The following is a 12004-nucleotide window of genomic DNA, read 5'->3' as shown; positions in this document are numbered from 1 at the left end:
ATTAAAATCCTTGGCATCCACAACTTCAATTACAAACTGGGCGGATGAGGGAGAGGAAGGCCGTATAAAGATATTTATACACACTTATTATACGTTTCTTACACGTACACACACAAATGTGTATGTCCGAGCGTCCATCTCTAACCTCACTGCTGCATCTACATCTGTGTAACACTTGGTCCTTGCCAGGCTCTGTTCCAAGTGCTTTCACTGTGTTAAATCTTTTAATGCTGACCACCCTAAACACTGACAGGGACATGTGGCAACAGGTACCTACCTGTATTGTTTTTAATTGAATCTAAGAAAGAAAGAAGGAGGATTCCCTAAGCACCAACATCTGTCTCACTGACAAATGTGTTTGGGTGGGGCCAAATTTATGGATTTTCTCTAAGCAAAGCTGCAACAGGGCCCAAAGGGTGTTATGAAAGCAGTGGGAGGGGCCCCCTGCAGTCAGCCTGATCCAGACAAGACAACAAAATTAAGGGAAGTAGGAGTGTCTACTGAGCATCTCCTATACACGGGGACTCTAAGCGCATTGTCCCGTGTAATCCTCACTCTTACAAGTAGGTATCATTCAAATTTTACAGATGAGGGAACAAAGGCACAAAGAGGTTAAATTGGCCCCTTGCTCATGGTTAATCAGCTAGTAAGGATTCAAACCCAGGCCTACTGAGCAAAAAAACCCGTGGTCTTTCCTATAGTAACCCTCTGTAGTATCTTACCTTCCCAGGTCTTAGGAAGAGGAAACAATGGACTCATCGTACTGGTTGCTTGTTCTGTGTGTGCCTGCCTTCATTAACTATACGAAGGATAGAGAAGTGCAGTGGTTTTGCCACATTCTCAAATTCTGAATGTCCTGTGCCCATCTAGCTAGCCAGGTTAAATGTCTTGGTCCCAGTGGCTGCGTGGATGTTTCTGCCCCAAACGGTCTTTTAAATTGGCTCTGAGATGCATCCAAAATGAAATGTGCCCTCTGCCTTACCAAGCCACACTTCAGCGAAACACCCCTGACCCAGCTTCTTCTCCAGAAACAATGAATCACGTGCAACTTCCCAAGCATCTTTAGCCAATCCAGAAGTTTGTGGGGTACAACTCGATGCAATCCCAGTTAAGTTAAAACACAAACCATCAGCTTTCTCTACAGGAAAGGGAATTAATAAAGAAAACACAGTCCTTATAATCCATAATTATGCATGCACTAGCAAAGATGGAAGGTGACTTGCCCTGTGGGTGACACTGCACTGGGCAAACATTTGCACTTGAACATGAAAGGCAAAAGGCATTTGTGCAGGCTGGAACATGCCTTATGCTATATTCTGGCTTATATCACAGCATAATTTGAGCCATCTGCCAATCTTGACGGCTACCTCTCTTTTGGAAATTCCGGAATTCTGAAATTCAAATCGAAGGCATAATTCCCCACTATTAGTAATTTAAACCTTCTTCTAGGCCATGAAGTCTTCATTTTTCACCTTCCATCTTGGATGTTTGGGACTTCCCAAACGAGAGAGCTAGTAATAGAATAATCGAGTCTCAGCATACCCATCCATACTTCCCCAAACTGCCCATTTCCCAGTCTCTTGATCAACTGTAGGGATTCTCGAGGGATTTCCCAGACATCTTTGGTTTTGACAGACAGATCGGTAAGCCTTGGCATCCCTTTGTGGCAGGGAACTACTAGGCGGCAGCAGAGGCCTGCGGCTCTCTCTGATGGAGCGGGGACAGCAGCAGGAGAGGGAGAGAAAAGCAGAACACGTGAAACGACACTTAGAATCACACAAACCCAGCGAGCGCACGGCGTTGCTCAAAACAGTGCTACGTCAGCAGAGAACTGCACACATCTTGGAAGATTAGACACCAGACATTGAAACATGTTCACTGGAGGCAGGACAGAGGACATTTTAGGTGTGGACTGCTCTGTGCCTCCGGGTATAATATTGGCTACGCACATATACAGGTACAAGTATGTCGGTTTTGGTTATACTCACTAAGGAAGAAAAATGTTTTCTGCCCAGTATGCTAATATCATGTCTCTGGAATCCTGAAAATACTTCCATTGATTTCAAAGGGTACATCTGGACTACAGAACATCAGCACGACTGTCCCCTCCCTCTGTATGTCAAGGGCTTCGGGACTTTCTTTGCTATGAATATACTTAAAATTGTAACTTTGGTCAGGATCTTTCCACAGAATGTTAGACTATTATAAACTAGTAAGACTAAAGATTATACCTGGCAGGGGAAGAAAGAGGTCACGTTTCTCTAGGATTTCTCTGGCTTTTTAACTGACTCTATTCTACCAATCAGATACTCTTGCTTCTTTGATATTTCCCATTAAAACAAATCTTTATAACAATCTCTAATATATAATTTAGAAATCTGGTTTCAAAACAGAAAGAAAGGAAACTGAAATCTGCAGAAACTCAAGGATGTGAAAGCACTCTATTTCCTACGAAAAAGACAAAGGAAAAAAATGATCACTTATGGGTTATTTGGAATTTTCTTCTTTTTTTTTTTTAAAGATTTTATTTATTTATTTGACAGAGAGAGGGGGATCACAAATAGGCAGAGAGGCAGGCAGAGAGAGAGGGGGAAGCAGGCTCCCTGCTGAGCAGAGAGCCCGATGTGGGACTCGATCCCAGGACCCCGGGATCATGACCTGAGCCGAAGGCAGTGGCTTTAACCCACTGAGCCACTCAGGTGCCCCTGGAATTTTCTTCTTTTCTTTCTTCTTCTACTTCTTTTTTTTTTTTTTTTTTTAAGAATATACCTTTTAGAATCTGGCCGTGGTGAGGGGGAGAAATTGCTTGAATGCCAAGAGAAACATCTGTCAGGTAAGGGAAGGTAACGAAGCACAAGGAATCAGGGCTGCGACAAAGGCTGTAGAGAGTCTGGCTTGTGAGGTGGACAGAGCCCCACAGCCCCCTGGAGGCCCCTCAGACCCGGGGAAATCACATGGAGGGTTGTTATCTTTTCTCTGGGAACCAGCTCTGAGTTACTTTTTACTCCTTTCTTTGTGGTAGGATCAGGTTCTGAGATATTTAGGCAGGAAATTATTTATGTGTCAGTATTTCAAAGGCACTTTATTGTGTGGGAGAGGGAAAGAGGGAAGAGGAAAAGCCAATATAAAAACAAATCTAACTTGAGATGGATTTTTTTTGAGATTAAAAAACGTCTATTGCTCCTCCTATCCCTTCTCTCCTTCCAGCTTTACGATGTTATTAAGGTGCCCTTTCCAACACAATATTTTCAAATGATCCGAACCCTGGGGATCCTGCGGATGTCTGGCTGTAATGAAATATATTTCAGCATCTGAAAAAAATCCTTACACTTGCAGGCATTTTGAGTATGTTGTTTAAGCTCGGGGAGATATTCTGCTTCATTTCTACTACATGTTTCATTAGAACCCACATAAACGAAAGCTACCCAATGTCCTAATCAACGAGTAACTCCAAGTGTTGTTAATTTTTTCACTTTTTCATTAGTGCCCAGGATCAATCGAGAGGTGTTTCTTATTGTCATTTTCAAAAGATTGCTTTTCTTGGTGCTAAAAAATGACACACACATTTTTAAAAATGAATGTGCACAGAGCAATAGTTGAGATCAAGTCGTGTACTATTTTGTGGTGCTGTTATTGTCTTGAAGAACAACATAAAATGTGTCTGTGTGTGTATGCATATATATGCGTGTATATATATACACACACACACGCATACACATCACAAAAATACTGCTGGGTTTAAGGGGACATAGCTCTACATCTGTACATATGTATCTATATAAAAAACCCACTGTTACATAGTGGGAGGCTCTTGCTAATCTTGGAACGAAAGTGGTCATTTTGATACTTACGTGTTAAGACCACATCCTCTACGAAAATGTACAGACTGCACACCTAAGCACCTAGTAAGTGTACATCTCTAGGAACAACACGCTAGCAGTGACATCGGGGGTTAGGACAGCGACTGCTCTACTGACTGTTCCGAAGTTTCATACAAGAGCTGTGACTGAGCTACGTGTGGGGGGTCACACAGTCTACATCTTGTTAGAAAACACTGGTGGAGAAAGAGAACATGATAAGTGGATTGCAAAATTCCTCTGGTCATGGAATGAAAAGCATTGTGCAGCCACTCCTGGGAGTGCTGAGTGTGAACTGGGGGACCGCCGACAGGAGCCCCCTGTGAGTTCCCTCCCAGACACTGCTCCCTCTCCTGTCACAGTTTCCAATTCCAGACTCCAGAGGAACAGGAAAAGACAACGGCTTTTACAATTTAACTTACGGCTTTGTCCTTGGGAACTAGAATGTTACAGTCTTTTGACAAACGTATACATATGGAACTCATAATAGCTCTGGTAGAAACTATTCGGCCTCGCCCCACCTTGTGCAGCTGGCGAACTGTCACTGCTGACTTCGTATATGCTTGTACCCACTCCCCCAACACACACCCCCACCCCTCGTCTACCCATCCCCTCCAGGGTACCATGGGTTACTAGTTAGTCAGAATCAGGGTTACCTGAGTAATGTTGTACAAGCTGCTGAAGTGTTTCAAACTGGGCCCGGGTGGTAATATAGTATCCACCATTGTCAAGTTTGCGAATTTTATAATGTTTGACGTGGTCTCCTTTCATGTCGTCCCAGTCTCGGATTGACAGTGAATAGGCACCTGGTAAAAACGCACATGGCACAGCAGCTCCAATCATTTTGCGAGCTCGTTTGTTTTCTGGGTCTCGTTTACTTGAGTATTCTGATCAACGGTTATGAAGAGGACGCACACGCACGCACGCGTACGCGCTCACACGCGTGTGCACACACACACTTCCGCTCAGCGGAAGAAAACACCTTTTTATTGCAAGTGTCAGGAGATAGTAGCAATTCAGTGATTTTATCCTTGAGAATGAAAGCCCACCTGGGCTTTTCCTACAGCACTCTCTTTAGTACCCTTGAGTTGCCTAATAGGGTACAGCCCCAACTCCCCCGGGGGGGAAGATGAAGAGAAGAGAAACACAGCCCAGCCAGCTGGGGTGGCTCTCCTCATCATCCTTGTCCATGGAGTGTCGCAGAGGCAGAGGCAGTGTGAGTTAAACAGGAGTAAGGACTGTGTCTCTAGAAGGAAGCCTCCAGTTCCTTCTCACAACCCTGTCTCAGGAGCAGACCCCCATGTCTGGTAGATGGAGCTGGAAGGCCACTGCTCCTGCTTTCCCGTGGTCCAGCTTCTCTGCTGGGCTCTAACGTGTGGTTAAATAATGAAAGGCCAGTGGCAGGAGGAAAGCAGTCAGTTTTGAAAAAACAAAAGGAATGCAAAAACAACCCGTAGGATTGGTGCCTGAGGAACTAAGAGTTGAGGAAAATCGTAATTCTAAAGACCTGCTGCAAATTCTATGATCTTGTGTGCCTGCAGGAGTGAAGCTGCCTGGCTCCTGTTTTGGGACGAAGGGCTTGATTCTGAGCCTCTGCAGGCCTTTTAGCTGTCTGCAGTTCCAGTAGAGCCTGGAGGGAAAACTGAAAATAGGACTCCCTTCACAAGGCAGGGAGGATATGTGCCATTTAAAAACCCTTGTACATTAGAGATAAGCCTTTCATCCCCTCTGACTAATCCACAGATTTGAATGACAACCAAGTTCTTCAACTCCTTATCTTACCTTTGGTGGTTTCACTTTCACGGATAAGAAAGGTACCTCTCGGGTTTCCAAAGGACAAAAGCTGTCGCTCAGCATCTTTTCGGCCAAGTTTTCCAAAGTACCACCTTTAAATGAGATCAAGGGAAGGAAGCGTTTTTGTAAGGCTCATTTACAAAAATGCAGTAGCATTCCTCTTCACCTCCAATCACATCCACAGCCTTTCCCTCTACATGTCTTCCTAGCCTCATCTCGCTCCCTTTCAGTCGGCTCCTGATTCCATCCATCCCTAATCCATCTCTTTCCCTCTTTAAAGAAAAAAAAAATCAGATTCAAATTGTGGCTGATTTCCCTTCCCCTCCAGAGTGACAAGAACCGGTTTGTGTTAACACTGCCCCCTGCATTCACAAAAGGAGAAATCTAAGACCTTGTTTTGAAACGGCAACGGCAGGAGACCCTTCCCACGCACACCTCCAAGACCCTGGGATTTCGGAGCATAATTACAACCCCTGGGAAATAATGAAACGCAGCCTTCGTCTAGATAAGATCATTAATCAAGCATTTAAAAAAAAAGTCAGTCAGAACGGATAAAGAACAAAGACACGATATTTTCAGTAACTTTGTACCTACAGCAGCTTTGAATAAAATGGTCAAGACGACCCCTAATTTGAGATGACTGCTGCCCTGGATGCTTGCTTTCATGCTCTTCCTGGACAGCAGGTGTGAGGACTTGGGTAAATGAAAGGCTCTGCCTGCAGATGGGTGGGGATCTGCGCATGCGTGCCGGCACAGCTGCGGGGATGGGTCCCTGAGAACAGTCAACGAGCGTGTCCCTAACAAATGACTGGCGTTGCAGACGCTTCCTACCCTCCCTGAGACGACACTCTGGTGCCATGTAAGAAGGCAGCACCTCCAGTCGGCTCACAACCTCGGCCGTTTATCTTTTCTCTTCCCTCCCACCCTGCAGCCCTAACCGTGGCCCGGCCCTTGGCTAACGTCTCGGCACGGGGTGCCCAAGCAGCTGCCGCAGGTGCTGTGAGAACCCAAGGCGAAGTCAGGAGCGCCCTGCCGGCATCTGTCCCTGGAAAGAATTTTAGAATATTCGACTGCGAAAGGATCCAGTTTCTAAAATGAAATTTTAATTCATTATACTTGAACACAGCTATTATGTGTTCCCTGTCAAATTCTTTTGTGAATGAAAGAGCCTCCCTGAAGATGAGAAAAGACACGCTGCAAGCGAGCTCCTCAGTGACTTTTAAAGGCACCAGACTGGGTAACGATCCTAACTTAGCACTAGATGGTGGAAAGAGAATCACAACAATAATTTATGAAAAATGACTTTCTGGGTTTGCATCAGCCGCCCAATGAAAATGCAGCACGAACGCGAACAGTGCTGAAAAGAGAGCTGTTAGAACAATGGATGGAACTAAAACAATAGCATTTTCAGATAGTGGTAATTAATTGCCTATGTGAAACCATATGCGTTATCTCCTTAGAATGCTAATTTATTCTTTAAAAACAAAGTATTTAAAAAATGTATTACATTACACACGTATGTAACTTAAATATAGAGTTGGTAGGTTCCCAGTTAAATCAAAATGCCACACTTAGTGGTACCTTTTATTCGGAACGAACACAAAGATGTTTGCAAATCTGCCATAAAATTAAAATTCGATACAAATTCCTTTATTCTCTGATGACAAAACACACTCCCTAGGAGGAAAAAAATGAGCGCAGAAGCACTGAGTATTTGGGAGGAACAAAAGCAATCGTCTTAGAGCAAATATAAAGTAATTAAAGGCAAGACGGTGAACCAATTAGGGGTTTGGCTGGGGTGTGCAGCCTAACCCGCAGCACAAAATGCAGTACCAGAGCCAAAGACTGGGCCTCGTGTCTGACTTTCCTTGACTCCCTTACTGGTGAGGCAAGACTCCCAGAAGAGGCAGATCCCCAGGGCATCAGGGAGGAGGACAGGTCCCCAGGTTTGGGAGTCCTGGGCCAGTTTTCTTTCCCTCATTTCAAAAAAGAGGGTCCTCACACAAGCCACTCTGAGAGTTCTCCTTTTTGGAAGTGGCCAGGAGTCTTCCACAGGTCAGGAAAAGGAACAATGGCTGTCCCTCCTAGAATCCCCTCAGCCTGCGGACCATCTCCCCAAACTGGTACCAGTGAAATTCTTGGTCCAACCAAAGGCTAGTCACAATTTACTATCAAAGAAACCAACCAAGACCCCGACTCAAAGGAAAGGAGCATCTGAAATGCACGATCAGAGGGTTCCCCCGAGTTGTGGGACATGCTGTATGTGAGATACTTCTAGTACCTTTAGTATCCCCTTAATATTTCTGATAACATGGAGAAAGAAAATCTCATGCTGACCTTTAATAATTACTTGCCCCCTTGACCCCTCCCCCACCTTTCTCTTCCCCTCCCCACTCCCATTCTTTTTCCCACCCTCGCTCTCATTTCTTTTCAGCAGACTATAGGCTTCGAACCTTACGTTCACCTTAACAACATATGCTCTAGCCAGAACTTCATTGTGTTTTCCTGGTTAGTTTCTATCTATGGCAGGTAATATTGGGTTTTCATTAGGGTTCTGATAACGATCCCTTTCGAATTAAGTATGCTTTTAAGAAACAGGTGTAAGGAAAAATAGTAAGTTAGTAATAGTACGAGTGTTACATAGATGTGGCAAAGACCGCAGCACAAGGCCTGGCAAAACACGGCATGTCCTCTCAGCCCTGAAAGCGCTCTAGCGAATTTCTTCTCCCTCCTGCACAAAGTTAATGGCATTTTATTGTGACAGCTAGCTTTTAAAAGCAAGTAGTTGAGTGAAAACAACAAAACAAAACATACTCTTCTGCCTGGATAGAGTCAACGGGAGCCACGTAATTGCTGGGAATGTAACCAGTCTCCCCGGTTGTCAAGGAGCGGGCTTCCCACCAGTCTCCTTCCCTGCAGAGAACAAAGAGAAAAGAAAGTGAATGTGTTGACCATTTCAATGTCCCACAGTTACAGACTCAACACCGTAAGAGTATAAGACCATCTCCTAGTCATTCCACTGCCTGATTTCTCCACACTCCAACATAGCCCTTTGTAAGGGTCACATGACTACAGCTGGCGTTGACTGTTGCTCGACTCCGGTGCTCTCTCTCATTTCTTGTTTTATTTGCAAGTTAATAACATTGCACCCTAGTCATGAGAGCGCTCTCTTGGGGTGGAGGGGCATTTTGCTTGGTAAGTGTCCCTAACTTGGACAGAGGGGAAGGGAACCCAACCTCAGGCTACTTTAGAAAAATCCTGTAACAAAAACAGAATGGTAGTTATGTGAGGTGAAGGATGTGTTATTGTGGTAAATATTCACAATATATACGTGGGTCGGCCCACCACACTGTACACGGTATACCATACACATCGTACAACCCATCATGTTGTACACAACCCGTCACAACCTATACAATGTTATGTGCCAGTTATATCTCAGCAAAGCTAGAAGGAAAAACAAAGCATGCACTAAGTCTATGAATATAGCTAGGTCTCTATTTCGGTTCACATCCTGAGGTAAGCAGCATCCTCTGGTACTGCTGGACAGATGCAAACTGTTTGCTGGCTCTAGTGTTATTTTGTTGACCATTAATAGATATACCAGGAAAGAAAACAGCTCATCTGCCCATCATCTCAGACAGGAAGCCTGCTAGGAGGCCCAGGAAGGAATGAAAGCCTATCCCTCATACCTGCCTTGCTTGCTTTCAAGACAATGGGTAGAATGATAAGGCCAACAGGGTAGGCCTGGTTCAGAAGCCTTCAGCCTGAGGTTATTCCACTGACTACAGACCTGAGTCTGGTGCACGGGAGAGGAAGGGTCTAGCTGTGTGTGTACAAGTGTGTGGGGGTGGGGGAGACACAAACTGGCCAGGCACTGAGGTTCTGAGTCTCCCCACTCTGTCAGACCCAGTGTTCCAGGCAATAGCCTGTCTCATTTGGGAGGGGGAGGGCTCCCAGGTCTGCGGGCAGAAGGACGTGAAAGGGGGGCTTGTAACACCATTCTCAGCTTAGAGCAAACGAGTCAGTTCGATGGTTAGAGTTCACAGGTTAGACTCACGGCAATGGACGTGTGACGGAGAGAAGGGGCGGAATGTGTGACTCTCCCCACACACGTATGTGGGGCTGCAGCCCTGCCTTGAGCGGAGTCCACAGAACCCGGCACCAGCCTGCGGCCAGGGGTGCGAGGGCAGGGGAGGAGGCGAGGCTGCTGCCCTTGGGCATACCAAGACCTGTCTGATGGCTCTTCAGCAGGGGCTCAGCGCCTGTTCTCCTTCCTCTTTTGGTCCTTGGAGGTAGCAAGAGAAACCCTACCCTTTTTTTTTTTTTAACATCATTTTGTGGCCAGACTCTGTGTCAAAGCCCTCAGCTAGGGAAGAAAATACGTTGGCTTTTAGCCCTGGTCAAGATCTTCCTCAGGCTGATGGGATTAGGTAGAGAATAACCAGCCTCTGTATTAACACGGGCCTGACTCCAGAGCCCCATTCTCCAAAGACTGACTCTCTGAGCGAGGAGACTGAGGAGCAACAACTTAGACAGGACTTAATAAAGTAACAGGCAAACGGTGACAAGCCCTCATGTGCTCTGGGTGTGGTTGTGGGCCCGTGCTTAGTGGCCCAGTGACACAGATCAGCCCATGAGAAAACAGGGTGATGGTAAAGGCTTTTAAAACCTTATGTCTTTTGGCTTTTTAAAGATTTATTTATTTATTTTAGAGGGTGGAGGGGCAGAGGGAGAGGGAGAGAGAGACTCTTAAGCAGGCTCTGTGATGCGGGGCTCCATCCCACGACCCTGAGATCAGGACCTGAGCCGAAACCAAGAGCTTGACACTTAACCAACAGCACCACCCAGGGGCCCCCCAAAACTTATGTTTTAATTCACTTTTCAGTCTTCCCTTTTTTCACCCTATTAGACAAATTTAAACGGACAAATCAACCAAAACAAGGAGATAAGTCCTCATACCTGGGACGTTTGCTAAGAAACCTTAAATTTAATTTATGTCCAGATTTGTCTCAGGAAAAGACTGACACCACGGAGGAACATACGTGTGGATGAACCCCTGTGGGCCACCACTCGACTTAGGAGCTGGGTCTTTACTGATCGTGTGGCGTACTGTGCTGTTCCCCTATTGGATTCCTCTGGCTAGTAAAACTGTTAACCTTTGAACAGTTTGTATTGGTTTCATTTCTGTGTCCTCTAAAAGAAATACATGCAATTGTTAAGTATACCATCTAGGAACACATGTGGAAATTAATTTTTTTCTTTGAACATGTGCTAAGAAATGGCTTTGGAGGCTTCAAGCTGGTGACAATGTTTACTACTCTAAAGCTCCACCAGATGGAGACATTTCATCATAAAAAATTAACAATACCTACCATCTCCCCACTTTCTCCTTTCTCTTTCCCTTACTCCACCTCCCAAACCCCACACCCAGGAAATGCTCCAAAATAGTAAAAAATTAAGAGCTTTCATCAGCAGCTTATCTTTAATTGCAACCTCCATCAAGTTAGCTCTAATTGATTTAAATTAAGAAGACCATCTAGTATCAATGTTGGGGTACATGGAAATGTTACCTGAGGCAGGAAGCCAATACATTTTGCTGGGGCTGGGACACGCCCAGTCTTATTCAGATGATCTGGGATTTCTCTTCTTTTCTCTTTCTTTCTTTCTTTCTTTTTTTTTTTTTTTTTTTGACAGAGAGAGAGAGACAGCCAGAGAGGGAACACAAGCAGGGGGAGTGGGAGAGGGAGAAGCTGGCTTCCTGCAGAGCAGAGAGACAGATGCGGGGCTTGATCCCAGGACCCTGGGATCATGACCTGAGTGGAAGGCAGAGGCTTAATGACCTAGCCACCAAGGCGCCCCGTCAGATGATCCGGGATTAATCAAGTATGGTTGACCCTTGAACAGCACAGGTCTGAGCTTATATGCAGATCTTTCCCAATAAAAAACAGCGCAGTAAATGTACTCTCTTCCTTATGATTTTCTAAATAACATTTCTTTTCTCTAGCTTACTTTATTCTAAGAACACAGTATATATCATACATATATGAAATATGTGTTAATTGGCTATCGGTAAGTCTTCTAGTCATCAGTAGAGTATTAGAAGTTTTTGGGGAGTCAAGGTTATATGCAGATTTTTGACCACACGCAGTGGGGGGAGCTGGTGCCCCAACCCTCCCATGGCTCAAGGGTCAACTACAATTTCCATTTCAAATCCAGCACTAACATCTCATTTTGAAATTGGCACCTAAATAGTTTAGCACAGATTAGAATCCAACTATCAGCTCACTCTAAAGTCATGTATCAGGAATTCATGATTTTCTCTTAAGTGACTCCATTCATCTCACAAAGGT

The 12004-nt window shown here is 45.0% G+C and overlaps 1 protein-coding gene across 6 annotated transcripts in view; it reads right to left on the bottom strand.

Moving 5' to 3' along the window:
* The window catches only part of FYN (FYN proto-oncogene, Src family tyrosine kinase), a 212155-nt gene that overhangs the window by 36318 nt on the left and 163833 nt on the right, over window positions 1–12004 (bottom strand). For 5 of the 6 annotated variants that reach the window (XM_046004796.1, XM_046004793.1, XM_046004792.1 and 2 more), the window contains 4 exons: window positions 8466–8564; window positions 5640–5743; window positions 4514–4663; window positions 1543–1707 (listed from right to left, as the gene is read on the bottom strand). In XM_046004796.1, the coding sequence (XP_045860752.1) occupies window positions 1543–1707; window positions 4514–4663; window positions 5640–5743; window positions 8466–8564 (518 nt within the window). Of the gene's footprint in view, window positions 1–982; window positions 1139–1542; window positions 1708–4513; window positions 4664–5639; window positions 5744–8465; window positions 8565–12004 lie in introns of all 6 variants that reach the window. The other variant, XM_046004797.1, reaches the window with a different exon arrangement.

This window comes from Meles meles, chromosome 5 (assembly GCF_922984935.1).
Source record: "Meles meles chromosome 5, mMelMel3.1 paternal haplotype, whole genome shotgun sequence".
Lineage (NCBI taxonomy): Eukaryota > Metazoa > Chordata > Mammalia > Carnivora > Mustelidae > Meles > Meles meles.
The sequence above is the reverse complement of the archived record's forward strand: the minus strand, read 5'-3'. Positions and strand labels throughout refer to the sequence as shown.